The 23,337-nt window shown below is 39.3% G+C and overlaps 1 protein-coding gene across 12 annotated transcripts in view; it reads left to right on the top strand.

Moving 5' to 3' along the window:
- ENOX1 (ecto-NOX disulfide-thiol exchanger 1) overlaps positions 1-23,337 on the top strand; it is a 361,706-nt gene that overhangs the window by 218,039 nt on the left and 120,330 nt on the right. For 9 of the 12 annotated variants that reach the window (XM_050331531.1, XM_050331527.1, XM_050331519.1 and 6 more), the window contains 2 exons: positions 8,807-8,941; positions 9,792-9,929. In XM_050331531.1, the coding sequence (XP_050187488.1) occupies positions 8,932-8,941; positions 9,792-9,929 (148 nt within the window). In that variant the 5' untranslated portion in view covers positions 8,807-8,931. Of the gene's footprint in view, positions 1-8,806; positions 8,955-9,791; positions 9,930-23,337 lie in introns of all 12 variants that reach the window. The other 3 variants (XM_050331528.1, XM_050331530.1, XM_050331529.1) reach the window with 3 other exon arrangements.

Raw genomic sequence — 23,337 nt, 5'->3', positions numbered from 1 at the left:
TCTGTGATTCAGTGATTCTGTGTGCATGTGGGGCTTTGCCTGAAGGTGTTGTGCTCAACTTAAATGCGATTACATATGGTAAGGCTGATGGGCAGAAACAAAGGACTGTGGTAGCCAATCAGATTTTCACTGATCTTTAAAATGGGAGTTTCAAGAAGCCAGGAAGTTAAGTGTCTAGTACATAAATGGGGTGGAGGAGATGGAATTTCATTTGAAAGTAGGAGGAAAAGGTCCAGCATGTATTTTCGCTCCAGAGAAAAGGCAGATGTAGAGCGTTAGAGTTGCAGGAAATGCAGTTCCCATTGTCGAACACTAATACTTGTATGTTGGCACATACTGGGGATGGACAGAAAATAAAATCAGAAAGCAAACCGTCTCTCTCTCTCTCTCTTACTATCTATATGTGTCAATATTTGGGACATTCTTATGAGTTATTGCAAACTGAGTCATGCTTTCTGTTCTCCTGCAGTTCACTGTGCCAGAGTTATCAGGCAAAAGAGCCAAGTCCCTCAGGACTGAGTGTCTTGCTGGGATTCATATGGCATGCAGGTAGCAGAGCGACGGTTGAGCTCCCAAGGCACAGTTTGCTCAGCGCAGCTCATCTCATCCCATGGGTGTCTGACAAAACAGATGTTCATATGCAGAACTGCAGTGTAGACTTCTAGTCAGAGGAGTGAGATGTGCACCTCCAAGGTGTACTTCACTGCTTAGCAAAGTAGGTGTCTCAAACAGGCTGGCAGAAGCATCTGGTTCTCCCCATTGGCAACAATGGCAGCAGGAAAGCTCAAGCACAGATGTCTGCATTGCCAGAAGTTAGGTGAGGTGAATCCCTCCCTTTCCTAATAAAACAGTACAGTGCAACAAATAATAATGTGAAGGGATACTTGGATGAGAGAATGGCCCAGAGCAGACTAAGGCAAGAAACTGACCTCCATTGTAAGGGGTGGTTGGAGTCAGTGAAAGGAAACAAAATAATACAAAAAAACAAAAAAGGGCGTTATGAGGTAAATGGAGAACAGGAGGTAAACTAAGAGGAATAGAAGAATTGCAAGATAGATGAGCCCAGGGAGCACACTAGCAATTTAGAACTCATAGCTGGAGAAGATACCCTGAGTGTGATGTGCTGAAAGGGGTGGCAGCTTTCAGAGTGAGGACAGATGTATATTGATAGAAGAGACAGTGAATTTTCTCTTAAGGAAAATTTAGCATCAGAAACCTTTAATTAAAACAAATAAACCAAGCCTAAACCTCTTTTCCAGAGTTTCACTTAACAGCTGTCACTGAGAGAATACTTGATGGTATTGCATAAAATTTTGATCAGTATGACTTTATATTGCTTCAGTATTGTGCAAAAAAGTGCTCTGCAGGTCACCCAGGCACTTAACCGAGGACACTTAGATATCACCTCTTGCCACAAATTGACCCGGTGATAAAAGTGCATTTTAAAAATATGAAAACAGTTTGATTGACAGGTTTGAGTTTTCTTCCCCATGAATCTCTGCCTGAAACTCCAGTAGTTCAATTATACAGACTTTGAAGGAGAAGAAAAATGATAATGCATGCATTTTAGAAACTTCTAAAAAGTTACTTAAAATAGACTTTCCATACATAATGTTACCATGTGAAACTCAGCTGTATCCTGGTCTTCTGGGATTAGTAGACAGCAGTCTCAGTTCATTTGGAAATTCATTATTGAGGCACGCCTGCCTCTGATGGTCTGTATGGTACTGTCACTGGGGCTCTGCCACAGAGAGAGCTTACCTGTCAAGCTGTTCATTTTTTTCAGGAGGTGACACGGGAGTGATTTCACTTTAGGCTAGCCAAGAAGCTAACATCTTTCTGGAAATATGTCCCAGCTTGCTTTGGTTTTTATTTTTTTCCCCTTTGTTTTTGTTTAAAAACCCAAACAATCCTTTGTATTTTAGCACCTTGATGTAGGTCTGGTAAACACGAAGCAAGGACACTGTATGGTAGTGTGAGAAGGTATTTGATAAGTGTGGTGTATTTATATAGATATTCTCTCAAGCCCAGAAAGATAAGAAATAGCACGTATAGCCAATATCTAATGACTGGCCCAGGTACTTTATGCCATCAAGGAGCCTTTCCAGTACCTCTCATTTCAGTATTCAGCCTTTCAGTAAAACTGCTGAAGTGTATTTGCTGAAAAGCTACTTCAGGTGCTTCCTCTTTGGACTGAAATACAGTGGTGTGGGATGTCACGTTTCTAAAGTGGTCAGTGGCCTTTAGTAGAAAATAGTGTGATACAAGACTTTCTATAAAAATACCACTATAAGTAATTAAAAGATTTCAGAATAATTTTATTGTTGTTGTTAAATATAAATTAAAAAATGCAGGCATTTAAAGAAAGGATTGTCCTAATTTAGTCACTATGTCACTACTCTTTTAAATGGGAAGCAAGTGAGTCACAATGCAAGACATCTTGGCAGGGTAAAAAATGGAGATGCAATCATCAATTCACAACAGCGTTTTGTGTTCAAGGAATAATCAGACCTCTTTTTATCAAAACTGCGCTGCATTGCTAGGCAGCAACATGGCTTTTTTTTTTTTTTTTTGGTCTGTTCCAGATGATTTTGGAACTGCATATGCTTTTTCAGTAAATAAGCTGGACTTCTATAATGCTTTGCTTAATGTGCTTCCAGATGCTTTTATTTATAGACATCAGCATATTCCGACCGCAGCTGCTAAAATATATGCAAAAGAAAAAGTGCATTTGTAACCTGTTAAGACTTTGCTTTGAGATGCCAGTGAAGTTTAGGATTTACCATGAAATATTACCGAGTGACCTTTCAAGGAGCATCGCAAGACAACACCTGTTTATCTTGGTGACCTTTGTTTTATTTTTCTTTCTGTGTTGAAGTCTTTCAGTGTTCTGCTTTCCAAGGGAAGTCTGGCCTTTGCGTGTGCAATGTGTTATCTTCAAGAAGCACTGGGGCAGAGGATTGAAGTAACTCAGCATCTCAAATGAGCAGTCCTTCCAGAAAATATGTTTTGTACAAATTGGCTTTGTTGAATATTAAACATATTGTGATTTTTCTCTAAGTACTCTTAGTCCTATCAGTATGTCCATGATGTACTCATTAACTGTTTTTAGTGAAAATTGGTGGAAAGGATCCTTTGCAACTATGCAAAAACCTACATATTCAGTGTATATAGTGAAAAGTGAAAGCTGTTAATGCAGCAGCACATATTTTATGAGTTTATAAGATGACAGTGTAGTTTTTTACTGGCATAATATAGAATGAACAAAGGTGTTATAAATCATTCATAAGACAAAAAACCAGAAAGATAATGTGAGTGAACACATAACTAGAGCTCCCATTTAGACTCTAAGGGAGCTTATCATCACTAGCTTGTGCCTAATGAAGCTGTTTTCTTAAGGAAAGTGCCAGTTCCTGCAGAATCAATCTTTACTTTCAAAGGACTCCTGTAAGAGAGAGATGTGACAGACAAATCCAGGTAAACAGGGTGACTCTGGAGATGCTGGAAAGCAACAGGCCTCTCCAGTAAAGTTGCAAGGAGGTGAAGCAGTAGATGCCTAAGTTAGGATCCCATCCCAGAAAATAAGACCTTTTTTTTCAAAAATGATCCAGTACCTCATGTATTTAATTGTGTTAGTACAGGTCTTTTTGCAAATTGTTGCAAGAAATGTGTGTATTTCTTCAATTCCTTTTGAATTTCAGGATTTAGGTGAAGTTTTCTAGGTGTTAACATACCACTAGCCATGCAAAGACATGAGGCAGTGCCTCCTCTTGTAACACTGCATATGCAATATTATTATTTAAAGCCACCTTCAGAATCACATTGAATATGCTCTTTTTTCATGTGCCCCATGTAGGATTGCTATGGCACAAAAGTATCACCTTCTTTGTTGTTACTCCCATTTTTCTTCTTCATTGTAAGGTGTTCAGAAAGAATTGGATAGTGACTTACAGTATATGCTTGTCTAGCTTTTCTTTCTCTCTTCTTTATTGGGAGTCTTGTATTCAACTGGACAAACAAAAATATTGGAAAGAACCAGTAATAAATGCTTGCTGTGTTTTAGAAGACAGCTGGAGATAGCCTAATAAATTACCTGTACTTTGGCAGATCAGGTGGAGTGTGATCAACGTAATGACCACTGTCCTATGAATCACAGTGAGCAGTAACAAACACTTTGAAATTGCCATTCTTTTGAGAGCTGGAAAACTTGACTAGATGTAACAGTTCACAAGATGCCACATTGGTGCTTCCCATCTGTGTTGTCTCAAGAACTGGCACCAATAGCATTTAATGTCTTTGGGACTTGTAGTCCAGGTTTCGAAAGGTTGATGCCATCAGTCTTTTCCTCGAAGGATTTAATGGTCATGAAAATTAGACAGAGGTGAAATGACTGAAATGTTACCCAGCAGGTTGGTGCCAAGTTGGGCAGAGAACCTTCCCTTGAATCCCAGGGCTGGCCACTGACTTGGGCACTCCACAGAACCTCATTACAGTGGTATATTTAATCAGCTACACTAAGTGTTGTAACTCATTGTCTTTGGTGTTATGGATATCTAAAGGGTAGGATTTTAACTTCACAATCTGCTGTGTTATTGAATTAGCTTTATGTTGTGTTAATTTCTTTGTCTCATGGCATTCATTGCCTGTGATAATTGATGCACAATATATAACCGATTTCTGTATTCATTTGGGTAACTGCATTTAATTGCCTGGTATAAAATATGCACGCTAAGTACAATCTGCTATGACTGCTATGACTGAGAAGTGCTCATTGATATGGACTTCAGGGTGCTTTATCTTCCTGAAAACCTGTCTCAGGGAAGTCTTAATGTCTCTCACAATCCACAGTCCAAGGACTGGTCCTTGCATTGTGTCTGCAAAAAGAAAGACCACCAAAAAAGTGTAACGTGAAATCGCTTTACAGAGTGTTTGGCATTAAAATTTTGTTAATCAAATAAAAAAGTTCGTATTAACAACCCTGCCTCTCCCAAACCTCCAGGAAGTAACAGGGCCCAGAACATGTTAGACATTTTCACCTAAATGTGAAAATAATAAATCAGGATTATGGTTTTATTTGCTTCTGAAGTTACTCCCCTGGAGTAGAACTACTCCCGTGCTCAAGTGTTTATAAACACAGATTTCTTTTACACATATCTTCGGGTCATTAATACCCAGAGGAGTATTAATGAATTGTAGATCAGGAATGCTTTCTAAAGGTGCAATGTCAATGAAAAGTGTTGATTAATGTCTGCTCAGGTTACACAAGATCCCTACATAAGCTTACGCTTTCTTGCCTGTTTAACCAATGGCACAGTGATTCCATTTATTATTAAGAAAGCAAGAATCTTTGCTAGCAGATGTATTTCTCATTGAACTTAGAACTTGGCTTTTTAATATGACGTAGTCAGTGTGTTTGTTTGTCTTCCTGGCTTGTTTTGTTTCCAATTAAAGCCATGAAGGCTTTAATAGTGCAGTGTCTCAACTATACAATAAAAAGGCTGAAATTTGCCCAAAGCTGATTAAATTTTAAGCATCAATGAAACCTTCTCTATCCAAATTTCTGAAAACTTTTAAACAAAAGCTAATATTTGAGTCTAAATCAGGTGTGAAATGCCTGTAAGATTATTTTATCTGTATTATGTTACTCTGTGTTAAATAACCACTGAGTTGTCACTAGAAGGGATGTTCACAATTAGTATTTTTCTCTTTAAAAGAGCTAGTTTCTACAGTCTGTGTCCTTCAGGATGGAGCATTAGTTCTGCCTACAGCTTACTGCAAATTATTCAGTGTTCATAAGTTCATTTATGCTTGTGATTCAGCTCTCTTCCACTGACAAAATAGCCTCCAGCAGTTCTTGGTTAGATAGAACTAGTTTCACTTTAGGCTTCTCACGTGCTCTTTTATGGGTTTTCCCCTGGTTCAGCTTGCACTGCATCCAGGTCCTGTTGATAAAACAGTAGACTTGATGGTCAGAGAGAAAGTAAAGCTTCCCAGAGCTAGTATGGGCTACAGGAGTGTGTTTTGAGCAAAGAATTCGATGGCATATCAGGCACATCTGGTGATATAGTATAAGTTTCTCCAATTTACCTACTGTTTCTGCTTTCTTTCATAATCATGGTGTTATGTTCTTGTTTCTCTGCAAGGATTTCAGCAAATACTTGTGGCTAATTCATGAACGCATACTAAAATTTGAAATATGTGGACAACTTGTCAGAAGGCAAACATAAAAAAGTCACCTACTAATTCCCAGTAGGAGAAGTGCATTTGTCTAGCCCAGTGTCTGAGCGTTTATTGCATTTCTGGAGAGCTGGTGCAACTGCAATGTGGGTTTGGGCAGAAGAGATTGTAGCAACTGATCTGTAGTTTGGAAGCAGGTCTGGTTTTGTCACCTGGTGCACACTTCAACAAGCAGTAAAATGGAGGAAGGAGGGTGGCAGAGAGAGAGTGCAATGCCCATTCTCTACCTCTTATCCCAGTAGTCCATGCCTACCTGAGATGCCCCCAAAACCAGGAGGCAGTACCTTCTTCCTCCCTGTTAGTTACGGTGATGCATTATGGGGACAAGCAACTAGCATGCAGCGAGGTATGAAGAGGCTTTTCATCACTGTTGGCTTTTAAATCTGTCTTTTTTCATTAAGGCAACAACACTGCTGGTCAGGGGAAGAAGCAAACCACTCTCATCTGAGCTATTCAGCATATGTTTGTAAATTGGGATTGGTTTGGAAATGATTCACAAAGAGCAAGGGGAGAAATAACTTATTGACAAGGAATAATTCAGCCAGCCCTAACCTTGAAATAGATGTTTGTGGTCAGAAGTTTATAGCCTCTGGAGCTATAAAGAGAGAGCTAAGTACAAGTAAGTACAAGTGGAAAGAGCTAAGTACAAGTTTAAGGAGCTGAACAGGAGACATCCAGTTTTTAAAAACTGGACATAAATCTTGGGTGCCTTGCCTTATGTTAGTCACATTCCCCACAGATGACATTCATTCAGTGTTTGTTTGGTGTTTATAGACGTTATTTAAAAGCTAATTTTACCATAAAAATATTTTATGTTATGTATAATGAATAGTGGAGATCAAATAAGAATTGGAATTGCAAATTCAAATATTAAGAGTTGATAAATATTGACTTTTAAATAGAACCACTGTAGATTTGGACAAAATACTTTTTAGCCTAGTATACTGGTTATTTGTAAATTACAATATACTAAAAAATGTAGAGCGTTGCCTGATCCCTTCTCTTTCTTTGATTTTACAGCCATTGATGTGGTGATGTTCCTATGAAGTGATCTATACAGTGCCATGGAACTATAATATAATGCTTTCTGGGTTGTACTTTATGCACATCACATGAAAAAGTGTGGGAGGTACTAAGCTAAAATATAGTGTAATTATGTTAATTGTGTCTTTTCTAAAGATGAATCCTTAGGGTTTGCATGTTGGAAACCTCTTAATTAAGGTCTTTCAAGTACTTTTTTAAAGTTAGCACAACTATTTTAGGGCTGAACAAGTCACCGAGATACAACTGCACAGCATTAATGAACTCTTTGAACATTTTTAGTCTTCTGGTCAGTTGCTGGCTCTTGATACCAAACACCCCACGTCAGATCTCTTAAGGTGCTGGACAACCAAAAAATACTGTAACCCTCCTTTGCCCATAGTCCCATGTAATAATAATAATAATAATAATAATAATAATGGCCAGTCTTCGCGAGCGAAGATCCGGGGAAGGTCTTTCCACCTTCCAGCCTGCGCATTGGATTTTTTAGGTGAGACACAGTGTGCGCGGAACTGAGCCCACCCTTTAATCCTAAGGTTCATCTGCTGGGGCCAAGCGAGCTTGGACGGTGACAGCGAGGTCCTCAGGACGTAGGTGGGTTGCCTTTAAGGGCTAACGAGCCCCACCTGCCCAGGAGTGGCCCTGACCGGGAATCGAACCCGGGTCTCGGCGGTGATAGCGCGGCGCCTTTACCACTAGACCACCAGGGGCTCCATAGTCCCATGTAACTAATGCACAAAAGCTAACATGGGTATGTGTATGTGACCATCCTCAGCCCAGCATTTTCTCCCTGTGCTGTAAGTGCTGGGAGCTCACTTTGGTCAGACCTCTTACCAGTGGCTCATTCAGCCTTTCTGACCAGCATGCACTGATGTGGTCAGCTTCACAAACAACAATAGCAACAGCAAGAAGTTGCCCTTATGTAAAATTCATGGTCTGACAGATACCTGATGAGAGCAATCAGCTAGAAACAGATACTCCACTTTTGCTTTCAGCTAACTAACCTTTGTGAGCCAAAGATATAGTGTTAGTTAAGGAGCAGACATCGTCTTCAGCTTTGTTAGGTTTTCTGTTGCACATTACTGCAGGATCCATTCTGTAAGTCATTGCAAAGTATTTTTTTCCTTTTTATCTCAGAACAGACAACTATTTACTTGAAACTTGCAACATCAGTTAATTGTTAACAGTTTAAAAAAGAATAAATCATACTCATCCCAAAAGAATAAATCATACTCATCCCTTAATATGTCCTTTCAGCTGATGCCTTCATGCTGAGGAGGCTGTGTAGCTACTGATAAGACCTAATTTGTGAAGGGCTATTCAGTGGTCTGACAGATTCATAAGTGTTACTGTTTGTTCAGCAGGCAAGAATGCGCATTTGCTGAAACACCTCTACAGTACCTGTTAAAGAGGCTGGGGCTGGAAATCCAGAGGGAGTGGGCAGGAGCTTTGAATGGATTCCCAAAGTGGTTTGTTGTTGTGTTCTGACTGTGGCACTGATAGTTGATCTCCGTCTTTTCTCTTTCAGAGCCTAATGAGCTGTGTGTGGGCCCTGTGCTTAGTGATATCCCATCTCAAGATGCTGCTAATACAGTAGTTCATTATTCCTAGCTGAAGAAGTCTAACTGAAGCAAAAGGAACTGGGGAAAAGCAATGGCCGCTGGTAAATATCTCAGGTCTGCAAAGGTCATAAGAAAATAGCTGGAAAGAGCTGATTTCAGCTGTGACTGGGGAGGGGAGAAGCAAAAATGTGTGATCACATCTTGTGTTTGGCGTTTCAGTATCAGAAAGGTACCATCCTTCAAGCTATCTGACCCAACCTAGGAAAATCCATACCTGGGCTCAGTCTATTTTGACCATATTCATGATAATTCTCTCCTTTTTTTTTTTTTTTAGAACAAAACTTGATATTTCCGTAGTGAATGGATTTGTTTTGATCTCTTTTTATTTAGGGGATAATGTATTCTTAAATCTTATACAAACAGAAAATTGCATCTTATGCAAAACAGTTCTTTCCTTGGGATGTGTTTAGTTCTCTCAGGTTTCTGACAAGTTGCCACAATTATTTATATATAATTAAATTATATCAGAGTATTGCAGGGCAATTCATTCAGGTTGGGAGAAGCCTCAGAAGGTCTCCAGTCCAACCTCCTGTTTAGAGCAGGGCCAGCCATAGGGTCAGACTAGCTACTCAGGGCTTTGTCAAGTTGAGTCTTGAAAGCTGCCAGGGGTGGTGACTGCACAGCCTGTTCCACTGCTTGACTGCCCTCAGGGTGAAAAAGTTTTCCATATAACCAACCTGAATATTCTTATTTCATTTTATGTCTGTTACATTTTTCCAATGTCTTTATGTTTAGCTATTCAATACCAAGTACTAGTAACAATGTTCTAAAGGTGGATCATAATTAAGAAACAAAACAAACCCAAAATCAGCAGTGGCGATACCACATTTTCACTAAAAGTTTTGGTTAAAAATTGTGATGCGTTGACTTCTCATCTTTATTTTCTTGCAGCAGCTGATGGTTTGGGAAGCATAGCTATAGATACCACACAGCTTAACATGTCAGTCACTGATCCAACAGCTTGGGCTACAGCTATGAATAATCTGGGGATGGTTCCAGTAGGACTAGCAGGACAACAGCTTGTGACAGGTAAGATTTTTCTTTTTTAAAGAGATCTTTTGCACCATCCATGAATTCTTCGTGTCTTTTTAAAAATACATGGAATGCTTTCTGAGGATATTATATTTTTATATTCTGAAAACATCACCTATGATTAATATTGCATACTGTGTATTAGTTGCTTCTTGTAGTAGGTGTATAATCCATATTATATTTTAACCTCATGGAAAAACTAAAACTCTTGGGGAAACTGAACAACAAAGCCATCAATACTTATGCTGGGTCAAGACCAGGGGCAGGTCATGTAAGAGAAACCTTTGGTTTTGTTTCTCTATTCAAGCAGGATGTCTTGAGGTTCTACCAAGAAATACCCTGAGCTGAAGGGTATTGAAGGGAGATTTTGAAATTATGTTAGTTGGACAGAAAATCATGAAGTTAATTCTCTAATTAGTTGATATTAGTGAAGTGAAACTTTCCTGTCAGTTGTGTGCTTATGGACTTTCTGACTGGCTCCATAAATTGAATTTCAAGAGATTGTTTTTGTTTTACTTTGTCATTTCATTTCCCAAGCATAGTTTGGTAGAGCATTACAAGGGATCACTTATTCTAACACCCATAAAAATAGTATTTTTAAACGAGCAATATTTCACAGACAAGCCTGGACATAGCAGACTTCATTGTCAACAGTAGAGACCTGAATAGTTGTGATTAATAAAGCTTCTTTGCTTCTGCGATGTAGAGAAAAATCATTTTTATATGAGTGGGTGCTCTGTAGACACAAGCCACATGCTAGGCATATGACAGATCTCCTCTGGAAGCTGCATTGCCACTTCAGCTTAAGAAGAGCTGTTCAATATCTGTATCAGAGCAGCATCCTGTCACATCTGTGCTTGTCCGTGTAGACTTGGATGCAGTGAGCCAGGTCATGATGTAAATCACTCTGCTTGCCTCACCAGGGATGTGTGATGCTTAATTTTGGCCAAATATGCCCCCTCCTGACTCTGGGAACTGAGTGGAGCTGTGCCAGTACACAGCTTACGGTCTGGCTCTGAATTACCTGTTTTACAGGCGGGTAAACTAAGCTGCAAGAAAGCTGATTTATAATGAATCAGTCTCAAGCAGAGAGTTTAGCTGGTGGAGGCTGTGAACTGATTCGTGATCTCTGGCTTTAACCCCATGCTTCCGATTAAAAGAAACAAGCAAAACCATCCACTCCTTTGGATCCAATTTTCTTCAATGTTTTTATCAATAACCTGGACACAGGAGCTGAGTCCACACTAAGTTTACTGATGATACTAAATTAGGAGAAACTACTGATTCTCTTGAGGGTAGGTAGGCCTAATATAGAGATCTGGATAGATTAGAGGGCTTGCCAGTCACCAACTATATGATGTTTAATCAGGACAAATCAGCACAAAAATGCCAGATTCTGCACCTGGGATCAGGTAATCCTGGATGGATGAGTGGACTGGGGGACAAGAGGTTGCAATGTCCTGCAGAAAAAAATCTGGTAGGTTTGGTTGTTGGGAAGCCCAGTATGAGTCAACAATGTTGACCCAAAAGGACCAACCTGGTGTGCATTAGGTGCAATGGAGCTCAAGTGAAAAGAAATGTTTATCCCCCTTTAATCAGCATTAGTGCAGTTTCACCTTGAGTGCTGTGTGTAGTAAGAAGGATATAAAAAATATTAGAGTGTGTTCAAGGAGAGGCAACAAGGATGATGAAAGGACTAAAGGGCAAGATTTATGAGGAACAACTGTGGATACTAGGTTTGTTCAGCTTAGAGAGGAGGAGGCTGAAAAGCGACCTCATTGCTCCCTACAACGTCCTTATGAAGGTGAGTGCAGAGGGTGATGCTAATCTCTTCTCTCTGGTGTCCTATGATAGGACGTGATAGGGAATGACTTAAAGCTGCATCAGGTGTTGTTCAGACTTGTTATTAGGAAAAATTTCTTCTTCATGAGAGTAGTCAAGCACTGGAACAAGCTCCTCAGGTCATGGCCTGTTGTTTAAGAAGTGTTTGGACAACACTCTTTGATGCATCGTTTAACTCTTAGTTTGTCCTGTGTGAAGTCAGGAGCTGGACTCAATGTTCACTATGGCTCCTTTTCAACTCAGTCCCGCTCTACTATGCAGTACTATAGCCTCACCTTGAATATTGTGTGCAGTGTTGAGCACCACAATATAAGATATTAAGCTAAAAGAGCATGTCCAAAGGAGGGCAACAAAGATAGTGAAGTGCCTTGAGGGGAAACTGTATGAGGAGCAGCTGAGGGCACTTGGTCTGTTCAGCCTGGAGAAGAAGAGCCTGAAGGGAGACCTCATTGCAGTCTACCTTGTGAGGGGAAGAGGAGGGGCATGCACTGATCTCTTCTCTGTGGTGACCAGTGACAGGACCCAAGGGAATGGCCTGAAGTTGTGTCAGGGGAGGTTTAGGTTGAATATTAGAAAAAGGCTCTTCATGAAGAGGGTGGTTGGGCACTGGAACGGGCTCCCCAGGGAAGTGGTCACAGCACGAAGCCTGACAGAGTTCAAGTGTTTGGATGATACTCTTGGGCACATGGTGTGACTCTTGAGAATGGTCCTGGGCAGTTGGACTCAATGATCCTTGTGGGTCCCTTCCAACACAGCATATTCTGTGATTCTGTGATTTACTGATTCTTTGTGCTGACAGGGAAACACCTTTTTCCATTTTCTAGTAGGGCTTTGCCTGAAGGTGTTGTGCTCAACTTGAATGCAATTACCTCCAACCTGAAAATAGCCATATGTCAAAATCAGCTTCTTCTACTTTCATTTATAAGCATTTTGCTTGCATATCCTGTGGAGATTTGCACAGCTCTTTGTCTTGCTTTATTCTGCCTCTTCAGTTTAGGTGTAAATTGTGTCCTCAGATGTGCTATGCAATCCCTACATGGCAGCCTCATCTCAGGTGCAATGCTTTTCTCCACAAAGAAGCATCTCCAGGACTTTATTTCATTGACAGTCCCCTACTGTAATTTCCATAATTATGTGTATCACGTATTGTAAAGATGATGTACAAGTCAGTTCATATTTGTTCAGCATTTTCAATGTATAAAAGGTGCCATAAGTAATAAATGTAAATTACTGAAATGCTGCCTGATTTCTCTAGAGGTGCAGAATAACTTCTTTTCTTTACTTTTTCCCCTTTGTTTGAAACTCCCCTGTATTCTCAAGGTAAATAGGTGCTGTAACACTTCATTATATTTCCTTCAGATTCGCAAGGTTTTGACACATTTTCTTCGTGGCAAATCCATAATGGCAAAACATCAGTTTGCCATGAAAAGACTGACAGATTTATTTCCTCTAATATATTTACTGTATCTACATTCAGTGAGAGTTTGCATCACCATATTTGATCAACCATCTAGCTAGTTCTTAGCCCTTTTTGGTGATTTTAATTTTTTTGCTAGTAATCCTAGTAATGAAGTTAGCTTTATCAGCAGCCACTGATGCTTTTGCTACTGTCATCTCATTACGTTCCTCTGAGATGAAAATGACACGCCCATGTCCTAGTGCTAATTATTTGTCCATCTTTAATTTTTTTTTTTTTTACAGCCTTGTTGACAGCTAGGAAAGTAGTAAATAGCATTAAATGATCTTGGAGAGAGTGTGATCTTTTTGGATATCTTTACATAACCTGTCATAATCTGAAATTTGGTGTAAGGTATTCATCTGTATCCTGACATATCTCTTAGACTTCTGGTCTTTCAGTGTTCAAGGTACTTACCCACTCATGGACTTTCATTCCACAAACTGACTGGTTTCTGATTTCTATGCAGAGCTTTTTTGTTCTCACACGTATAGAGTCCATATGAACTCTTCAGTCTTTTTAAAGGTTTTTGATTACTTTTCTTCCCCAACAGTTCTTAGGTTTGCTGCTGTGTAACATGCTGGGATGCCTGCCTTGTAACAGTTATGCTTCCTAGTTTGCAATCTGTGAAGCTTTTGTCTACATCAAAAGTTTGTTAAAATGACAACTAAAGCTTCTGCAACATCTGGCCAATACTCTTCTCACAGCCTGGGATGCAGGCTGTCTTGTCTTGGTAACTAATCAATTTTAAGCACTGCTAACCTTTTAATACCAGTTTAGATGATATCTACACTCTATTTAATTCCTTATCTCCCAGTACTGTAAAATTGGATTTTTGATCTGGGCAAATGTCAGAGCCTTTTATTTGTAAAGATGGATTCTTGTTAATAGTTGTATAATACCTGTTGTGTTTCTACATATATTTTGTTTCCACTTATTGTTATGTTATTTTTTTCATAATATTTGGCTGCTGCATTACGTATACACTAATATATGCATTTATACAGATACATAATTCATACAATAAACTGTAGTTTAATAATGCATTAGTTAAAGTGTTAAAGATTGATGTGGAATAGTTATGGCTGAAAAGTACTTTCAGTCTAAATCTCCCCTTTCAGCAGGCTATAATTTCTTACAAAAATTTACCTTTTAGGCTGAAGTTCCTCATAGATGGTTTCAGCCCAGAAACAAAAACAAGACCTGGAAAAGCTGGAGGAAATCTGTTAAACTGCTTTTCAGTTATGTAGGCCTTACAATTGCTGTTTCCTATGCTTTGAGACTTTGATAAATATAGTCAGATGAGAGCAAAAGGATAGTCTGTAGTTCACCTTTTTGAGATCTAAATCTTCTTTTTGCACTCAGCAACTCTGATTCAAGCACATCTTTCGAGTACATTCAAGTCTACTGTTTGGTTACGTTTTCAGACTAGAAGAAATACTCAGTGACCTAAGACAACTGAGAATGTTTTATATTGCTTTTGCATCAGTATTTCTAAAGTCTGTTTTGGCATTCCTGAATTTAGTGTTCTTTTGCTTTCGTTTGTTTCAGCAGATACCATCAGTTCACCTATTTTTAAAGGAAGATATTCTGCTGAGAAACTTATTTCTCTGATTCAGTTTGGTTCTCCTTTCATTAATTAACCAGTGCTCTGAAAAACATGAAGTAATTTTGAGGTGCTTTCTTCCAGAATTATTTAGATTACCTAAATACTTTTGAGTCAAAAATGGTGTATATGTCAAAAATTTCCATGGTACAAATGAAGAGTAATACACAAGTGGTAATTCATTTAGACTTGAGGCTCATGCCCTGTGGTGCATATTTGTGCTCTTACAGAGTAAAATAAACCACAGCAGAAGACATCCAAGATGGAAGTTACAGGTCTGCCCAGAAGTCAAGGGTGTGTCTTAAAACGGATGTGTTCTGCTTATTTACAGAATAGTTATTAAGGTACATTTTTCCATGTGAGGCTGGCCAACGTGTCTCAGCCTCAAGATACTAAAATTTTTGGTGACCTACAGCCTTTTTTTTGGCTAAAGTTTCTTTGATCACTTGTGCAAAATCCTAGTGAAATCAGGGACCAAAAAACTTTGAAGCCTAATATCTTGCTTACTGGAAGATATAGAAAAGAACACCATTTTTGTGGCTTCAGGCATGTATTTTTTAGACACTGGAGGTTCTGAAATATTAGTGACTTACATCAACCTTTCTGTTTTTCCATTTGTCTCTGCTTTTCCCACACACTTATCTTTTGACCTGATTTCAGCGGACCATAGGAACTGTCAGTTCCAATCAGGTCACCTCGCTTAGGATTGTACTTTTGACAGTGTTGAGTATCAGATACTTCATAGGGAGCGATGTACAAGGCAAGTCAGCACCAAAGTGCTACTCCCTCCAATGGGCTATCCTCTTGATCATTAATAAATAGAACAAGGTTCCCCAAACTAGAGGTTATCTATCCAAATCAAGTCATAACTCAGCAAAACTTCATTTTTTTGTCATACGTGACAGTAATTAGTTGCAATCCTGAAACTGCAACCCCAAACGTACTTTTTGATAACAGAAAAATTTGTGAAATTTTGTTTAGAGATTCCCAAGGTTAACACAAGGTTAAACATCCTTCCCAGAATTTTATTAGTTCAAGTGTTTGTAGACATAATATTCATACTCTTTCTTCAATATGAAGATTGTAAATAAAGGCAATCACTATATTCAGATTCCAATTAGTCTCAAGCATTTTTCCATGTGATGGGCATATCAGGAGGAGGACTAGTAGGATGGCTTTTCCTTCTACTCGCTCTAGTATCTGAAGAGATCACTGATTCCTATGCAGAATAGAAGACATAGGGATTATTTGAGAAAAATCACATGTGGTCTGAGACTTAAAAAATGCCCTCACCTGTCTCCCTTGGTATGGAAAAGTCCTTTAAGTGTTAGTGTCTTTCTTTCAGGCACGCTTTATTAATTATTGTTGACTGCAGGTCATCTTATGCTGACTAAATTGTAAACATATCCCTCATTGTTCTGGTTGTGTACTATTTTTGTGGGGTTAATGAAGAAAAGTCAAATCAAGTAGGAAATCAAGGTATATTTGATTATATTCAGTGCCTTCCCAAAGGAAGACTGCACCCTAAGAAGTGCTGAAGTCTTTAAGAAGTCAGCTGGCCAGAAGACTCTGCGAACTCTCATGTGTATACCTCTTCTTCTGTGGCCTCTCCAATACTGGAGGCTTGGAGCCACTGGCAGCCATCTGGCAGTCTCATTTCATTCTACCCGTGCTATCCCATTACCTATTAAAGCTTCCTTTTTCTACGCTTCATTGCTTAGCCACTGAACCACTGTGCCAATGAGCACATAATTCGAATCATCCAAGACATGCCTAACAAAACATGGATTCCTTTTCTGTAATTAATACTTACCTCCTGCTAATTAATTACAGGGTCTATCCACAAAAGTTTTTAAAGTGAGCCACTTGTATTATGAGCTGATGATAGTCCCTTTTTTAAGGGGAAAAAATGCGTGAGAATCTACTGTTTTAGATTAAATTTTAGCACCCTCCAGATGTAAGCTTTGGTGCACATGGGCAGCTGGCGAAGGCACTCCACGCGCTCTGGTTCCCCTGCCCTTGTAAGCTGCAGACCACAAGTAGCCCCTGAGGAGTTCAGCAGACCCATGGCACAGTGGTGTCCAGCACCTTTACCCCTGTTCTGAACGCTGCAGTGGCTTTGACATCCAGCAGTAAAAGAAGATGTCAGAAGTCTTAATAAAATCTGCAGTTTGCTATAGGTTTTGTAACCCTTTCAAGGTTACAAGGTATCTCCAGAAGACATCTTTTCAGCTATTACGGCTTCACAACCTGTGTTATGCATTGCGTTTTGTTAACAAGTCAGCCTGTAAGGCAAGAGAAAGGTAGTAAGGTAGGCTCTGAAGAAAACAATATGATTTTCCTAATTGTATTCTAGTTCCTTTAAGTTTATTCTAGTTCCTTTCTGCTTTATTCTTATCATCTTCCCTACAGAAACATTGCATTTAGGCAAGAGGAAAAGATACACCATTTAAATTTTCTGAATGACCAATCAAAATAATTACAGTTTTATGAAACATATTCTAAAGGATTAGTATTGAACTTCTACCCAGATAAAACTATGTATTTTTATTATCAAGACACAGGAGAGCAGCAAGGGTAAAAGAGAATAGGTACTGTGGGAATCCCAATATGTAGAGCCACTGGGAACATCTCTAAAGTATTATATACTAGTGTAACGAGTAGTTTTTTTCATTGACCTGAAAAGCTCCTGCAGAGTTAATCACACTTTCTATCATGTGAGTGTTACTCAAGGAGACTTCACATCAGGGGACGTTAAAGTGCTAGGAACAAACACAGTCAGTTAACAACAGAAAAAGGAGAGAGGGATTTGACAGCCATAGGAAATGTGGCAGAAACTGAGTGCCTTTGACACGCTATCAGGGGTAAGTGTGCCTCTTAGGTCATTCAAGTGCCTCCTCTATATTAGACTTTAATTAGGACCAGGGATGAAGATAATGATTAAAATCTGTTCAGTGCTTAAAGATAAATAGTAGTGTTTAAGATAGTATGAAGGGCTGAATGTCCCAACTAAACAAGACTCAGAGGTGAGCAGGGCCACATAAAGGGAATTGCTAAGTGAAAAACTTGGGTTGTATGTGGAGTGAAGGGTTTTTCAGCAATATGGTATCTCTCTTTCTGTTAAACTTTTGTCCAGTCCAGTTACAAGTTTAGGAAAACAGACTGATTGCTATTTGGCGTATTCTTCTTAGTGATCTCAAAATACTGGAATAAATTTATGATGCAAGCAATGTTGTTTGGATGTTTTGGCGGGGGTTTGTTGGTTTGGGTTTTTTTTTTCTTCATTCCTGGCTGTTGGTAATTATACCACCAACAATCTGTTTGGCGTGTTCTTATTTGATGTTACAGTAGAGTAACATGATGAAATATTTTATTTTTGCAGAAGTCTCTGTCTTTTATCATGCTTTGGAAAGCCTCCATTCCCATTACTTTTTGTGTGTTAATTTATTCTAGACAAGAAAGCCCATGAGTAATTATGAGCATCCCACTGCATAAAGTAAGCCAAGAGGCTGTTGGGAACCATTTGCTACTGACTGTTTACTTCTGTTGGAGAGCAGCTTTGCCTGCAGCACTTTCCCTTCACATATCACTCCCCATCCAAGGATCCCAGGTTGTTCCTTGGCTGAATGGGGAATCCAGTGTAACCTCTGTGTGGCCTACAGTTTGATGATGGAAAAGTTGAGTTATTGTGGATAAAAAATCAATAGATGGAGCAGATTAACCATTTTAACTAAGCAAAGATGATGTATCAATACCAGGTTGTGTATTTTTAGGGGTAATAAAGTCTTGTGAGTGGCAAACTGTTCAAAGCTGAGCTGCTGAGCACAGTTGTGGTGTCTAGGTGGCAAGGTAATGATGATGCTACCTGAGCCCTTAAGCCAAAGCTGTTTACAGGTTCTGTAGATGGTCCATAGGGGACGGAGACAGCAGTTCCAAGAGGACTGTTAGCTCAGTCCACGTCGAGTGTTCTCAGACGAGCGTAGAGATCAGGATGGCACAAATAGCCTCAGCTGGGGCAGTCCCAGAGCAAAACTTCCTTGGGAGGGTAAGACTTAAATAGGAGTGAATCCCCAGGCAACCATCCCAAATGAAGGGTTATAAAATCTTTTGTTCTTGCCCAGTCGGGCTCTCTTTTTACCTAGCTGGACTAGGTGGATGATTTGAGCCTGGCCCCTGGAAAGCAAGCATGAGTAGCTTGCTTTCTATGTTCTACCTGGAGAGGAAGGACATAAGCATGGTTTTCTTTCCTTTCTGACACCTGTCCTTCAAATACCCTTTGCTTATTGCATGAGAATTAGCTCTGACAAAGTGCATGAAGATGCACTTTCAGTTCACTGCAGGAGTCTGTGAAATATGAGCAGAGACAATCAGTGAGGAAAAATGTCTTTTGACCATCTGCATTGAAGAAGAAAGTTGAGTTTCAATGAGCCTAACCCCTGGGCATGTAAGGGAGCTTGTAACAGAATACTTCATTATTGTTGACTTCGGTCAGACAAACAATGGATTTGCCACACCTTCCCATGTGCTGGTGGTGACAAATGATGTGTGTGACATCAGCAGCTCTGAGTAATGTCTCTCTAATGGGAAGCAGCTGGTCACTGGAGAAGTTCTGTTAGTGGACGTGGAGGTGAAAGATAATTAAACTTAATACATACAATATGCTCTAATATGCTGTGGCACGGATTTAGGTTGTATTCTGCCAAATATAAAAGATATTCTGTTGCTGTGGCTTCAGAAATTTAATGGATCTGTTCACGAACAAGAACAGCTTTATCTGTCTTTCCTGTTTTTGCACATTTCTTAATCCAATTTTTCTTTTCTTAAAAAATGGTTTCCTTGACTCTAGCAGATTTTCCTTTATAAATAATCTCCTCTTCCTGGCCACAGTGCCTACATTATTTAGTAATTATTTGTTATTTCCATTCAGGAAGGGCATAGAGATATTAAGCTCCAGTAAGTTAAACACTGCCTGAACACTCAAAAGTCAATCCTGGCTTAAATTGCGCATGGTCTGTTTTCCGTTCACTTAGATAAACCAGGTAGGTAAGGGACTGCATGGGAACAATGGGATAATACTGATTGGCATGAAAAGCAGCAATGATTATGGAGCTGCCTGCCTATTATGTAGCCTTTTTTTATAGGTATCTTGGCACAGCAGTAATATGGTGCTAAGTGAAAAAGCAGCTTAACTCTTTTTATCTGATATTCTGAATCAGGCACTGAAAACCAGGCAAACTATTGTGCATGTTAGAAACAGACAGTTCCTACCTTCTCTTCCTCTTTGACTATGCTGCTGTGATATTTAGAGAAAGATTTGGAAAAGGGAAAGGAAAGAGCTTTGCTAGCATTTGGAGAAGACAGCACCATAGGAGAAGGTGCAGATGTGCTTAATGTCACGATTTTTGTGAAGATCTGGTAGCACAAGCTGTGATTCAGAAAAGAAATGTCCAGACTGCAATAAACTGAGAGGGAAAGTTCTATGCTTCTGCAACAATTTTTCTTCTTTCTGATGCAACTGTATTTCGAGTGGTTTGTTTCCTTAGAAATAAATGCAGAATATTATAATCAACTGCAGTTTTGAAGTTTTACCCTGTTTTGAACTGCATCTGTCAAAGGTACTTAACCCTTCTATTGGAAATCTCCTGTTTCAGGACTTGATCTATACTTGGATTTGCATGATTGAGCCCTTTCCAAGAATAATCATTGAAACCTTTTTCTCTGGCGCTTTTTGATAACAATTTTGGCACCTCAAGCATGCTCTGTTGAAGCATTTTTGAGACATTACAGAATATCCTACAACTTTATCTGCTAGAATAGCCAGTACCATAAATAAATTAAGTATTCAGTAAAAATAGCAATAAATTCACCTAAATCAAGAGGAAAGAAAGAGAAAAGTAAAACAGATTTTATGGTCTTCCAATTCACATTAAATGTGTGCTTATACCCAAACACAGTGCTGCTTTCCTTTAATGTAATAAATGTCATAAAATCTTTTTTTTTTTTTTTTCTTCACTATGCTTTTAGTACACTGGTAACCTCCTAGGGGCTTAGAGAAGGGCCATGAGTTGTAAGTGGAGAGAGCTCAGAAGCTGCATCTGGATTTCAGGACTGTGCACAGGTACTAGGGAATGGGAGGAATCTGCAGCTGAGAAGCTGAGTAGCTGATTTAATGAACTGCTTTTTATAAATATTGTGGGGTCCCTTTATGTTATTAGCCAGAATTGAGTATATGAAAAAAAATCAAGTATAAGTTTATTCTTGCTATTCACCAGCCTCTGTTAAGCAAGATTTCTCTTCCAGTTATTCGTACATGTGTTGCCTTTTAACTTTGTATCCTTTTGTTCTGGTCTGTCTAATTACCTGAAGTGGATAATCAAGCTTGATTTTATAATAAACCATAGCCAGTTTAGGCTTGTCATGACTGATTTATCGACTCCCAAGACTAAAGACTTTCAACCTCAAGACTAAGATCATTTCTGGCTGCAATTCAAGGTATTAATTCTGAGCTTTAAGATCTAAATGTGGTTTGGAACTTGTGCCATACGTTTTCCCTTCAAAAAGAGAAAACTGACTGCATTTCTGTTGGTTTTTTGTTGATGGTGTCTGAATGGAATTTAAGCTGGAATTAAGATAAAACTAACCCAAACCATCTGATTCTGCAGAAACAGGCCTGCACGTAACCGTCATGACAAAAACTGTCCTCTTGAAGGCAAGGGGCCTATTATATATTGTCAGTTTCTAGTAGGGGGCCTTGAATGTGAGCAGACATCTCCATCAAGGATCCCAGCACATACCTCTCTATAACTAATTGCTTCAGTACCACCTGATGGGATGGCTTGCATCTCTACATAAATATAAAGAAATGTAAAGGTTCAATCCTAAGGAAACAGAATTATGATATCCAATGACTCATATGCACCATTTGGTGTCCCTTAGGGACTGCCTCTCTTCCCGTGTTTTACTTCAGCAATTGAGCTCGTCAGGGACAGGAGAGCTAACCATCCTTTCAGCTATTCATCTGGAGATTTGAGGCCCTGAGTTCTCAGTGGAGAGCTTTTTTACCTAAGCTTCTTTAGCAGACAGTTGTGTTCCTACCTCTCTGCTTTCTCATTGGCCTGATCTCTAGTTTTCTATTAACAAAGCATTGTCATAGATCTGAATGCAATCTCTGTAATGCTACAGATACCTACTAATGGACATGAAGGTCTCAGCTCGCTCAAGTAGTAACAGAGGGATCCTATTATTCTAAGGATCACGTAACAGAAACATTATCACACATCTGCTTGTTCTAGCCACTGTTCCTGGGTACTGTAATTCTCCCTTCCTAATGCTAGCAGGCATTGGGTTGTGGATCTAGTGGTACATTTTCAGAGTTTTCTTGTTAGAATTCAAAGACAGTTTGGACTTCAGACATTTCCTAGGTTGTTTGCCTTATCCTAACTCACATTTTTTTTCACATTTTCCAATGCAGAATAGCATCTGACCTCTGTGGGCCATGTTGCATGAGAGCTGCATCTCACTAGATTTGATTACATGACCCATTATTTGTTGTGCTTCCAAGATTTGTTTAATCTGTAGCCTTGAAATGCTGTATTTAATGCCTCATCCACATATTATGTAGTAAACATGAACTAAAGACGTCCTCTAGAGGACTTTTTTTATTCCTCACCAGGTTTTTATGATCAAAAGATGACAACTTATCATAGTTTTCTTTTACAGTTGTGTTATAGATTGAAAATATCAGGAAATTCCATGTTTCTTGGTGGCTGCATATAAATAGAGTTTACAGGTTTGCAAGTACTCCCCACTCTGCAAGCTCATTTGGGGATTTAAAAGGTAACAAACCTGGTTTCACTCTGGCATCAGTAAAATACAGTAGTAAAATGTTGCTGGGAAAATATTGTTGGAGCCTTGATTGTCCCCCCTGGAGTTCCAGAGAAGAAAATAGAGAAGAAAATGATCCTGGGGTTAGGAGGAGCGAGCCCCTCCATCAGTAATACAGACCAGAATAGGATGCAGTTTCCCTATTCCACTTGTCGAGGTTTGCAGAGCCAGCAGGAATAAGAAGTTGTGATTTTTTTTCCCCTTGTGTTAGTAAAATAAAGGAAAATAAATCTGACCATAAAAGACCAGGCTTCATCTGTCTTTTAGATTAGAAAACCTGGAAAATAAACAAACAAAAAAAGTCTTTTCCATCACATATGATTAACCCTCTCATTTAAAGCCCAAGCCCACTCACAGCCTGTGCTGCCCTGAATTCAGAGACTGTGTGCCGATAACAAATAAACCTTTGTGAGTGCAGAGGGGAGGAGAAGAGAGAGGCAGGGTCACAGCAGGTCCTCCAACATATATTTGCTGTCAGAGCAAGGAAGCAATTGGTGCACATTTTTAGGAGCAGGCTCTACGCCTGCGTGCCTTCTGCATGAAGCAAGATTTGTGGGTAAAACTTACATTGCTTCTTGGACCAACTCATGTTCCTGGAAAAATATGCACCAGCTCTC

The sequence above is a fragment of the Myiozetetes cayanensis genome, unplaced genomic scaffold, assembly GCF_022539395.1.
Source record: "Myiozetetes cayanensis isolate MyiCay16 unplaced genomic scaffold, myiCay2020 scf5-8, whole genome shotgun sequence".
In the NCBI taxonomy this organism is placed as follows: domain Eukaryota; kingdom Metazoa; phylum Chordata; class Aves; order Passeriformes; family Tyrannidae; genus Myiozetetes; species Myiozetetes cayanensis.
The sequence above is the reverse complement of the archived record's forward strand: the minus strand, read 5'-3'. Positions and strand labels throughout refer to the sequence as shown.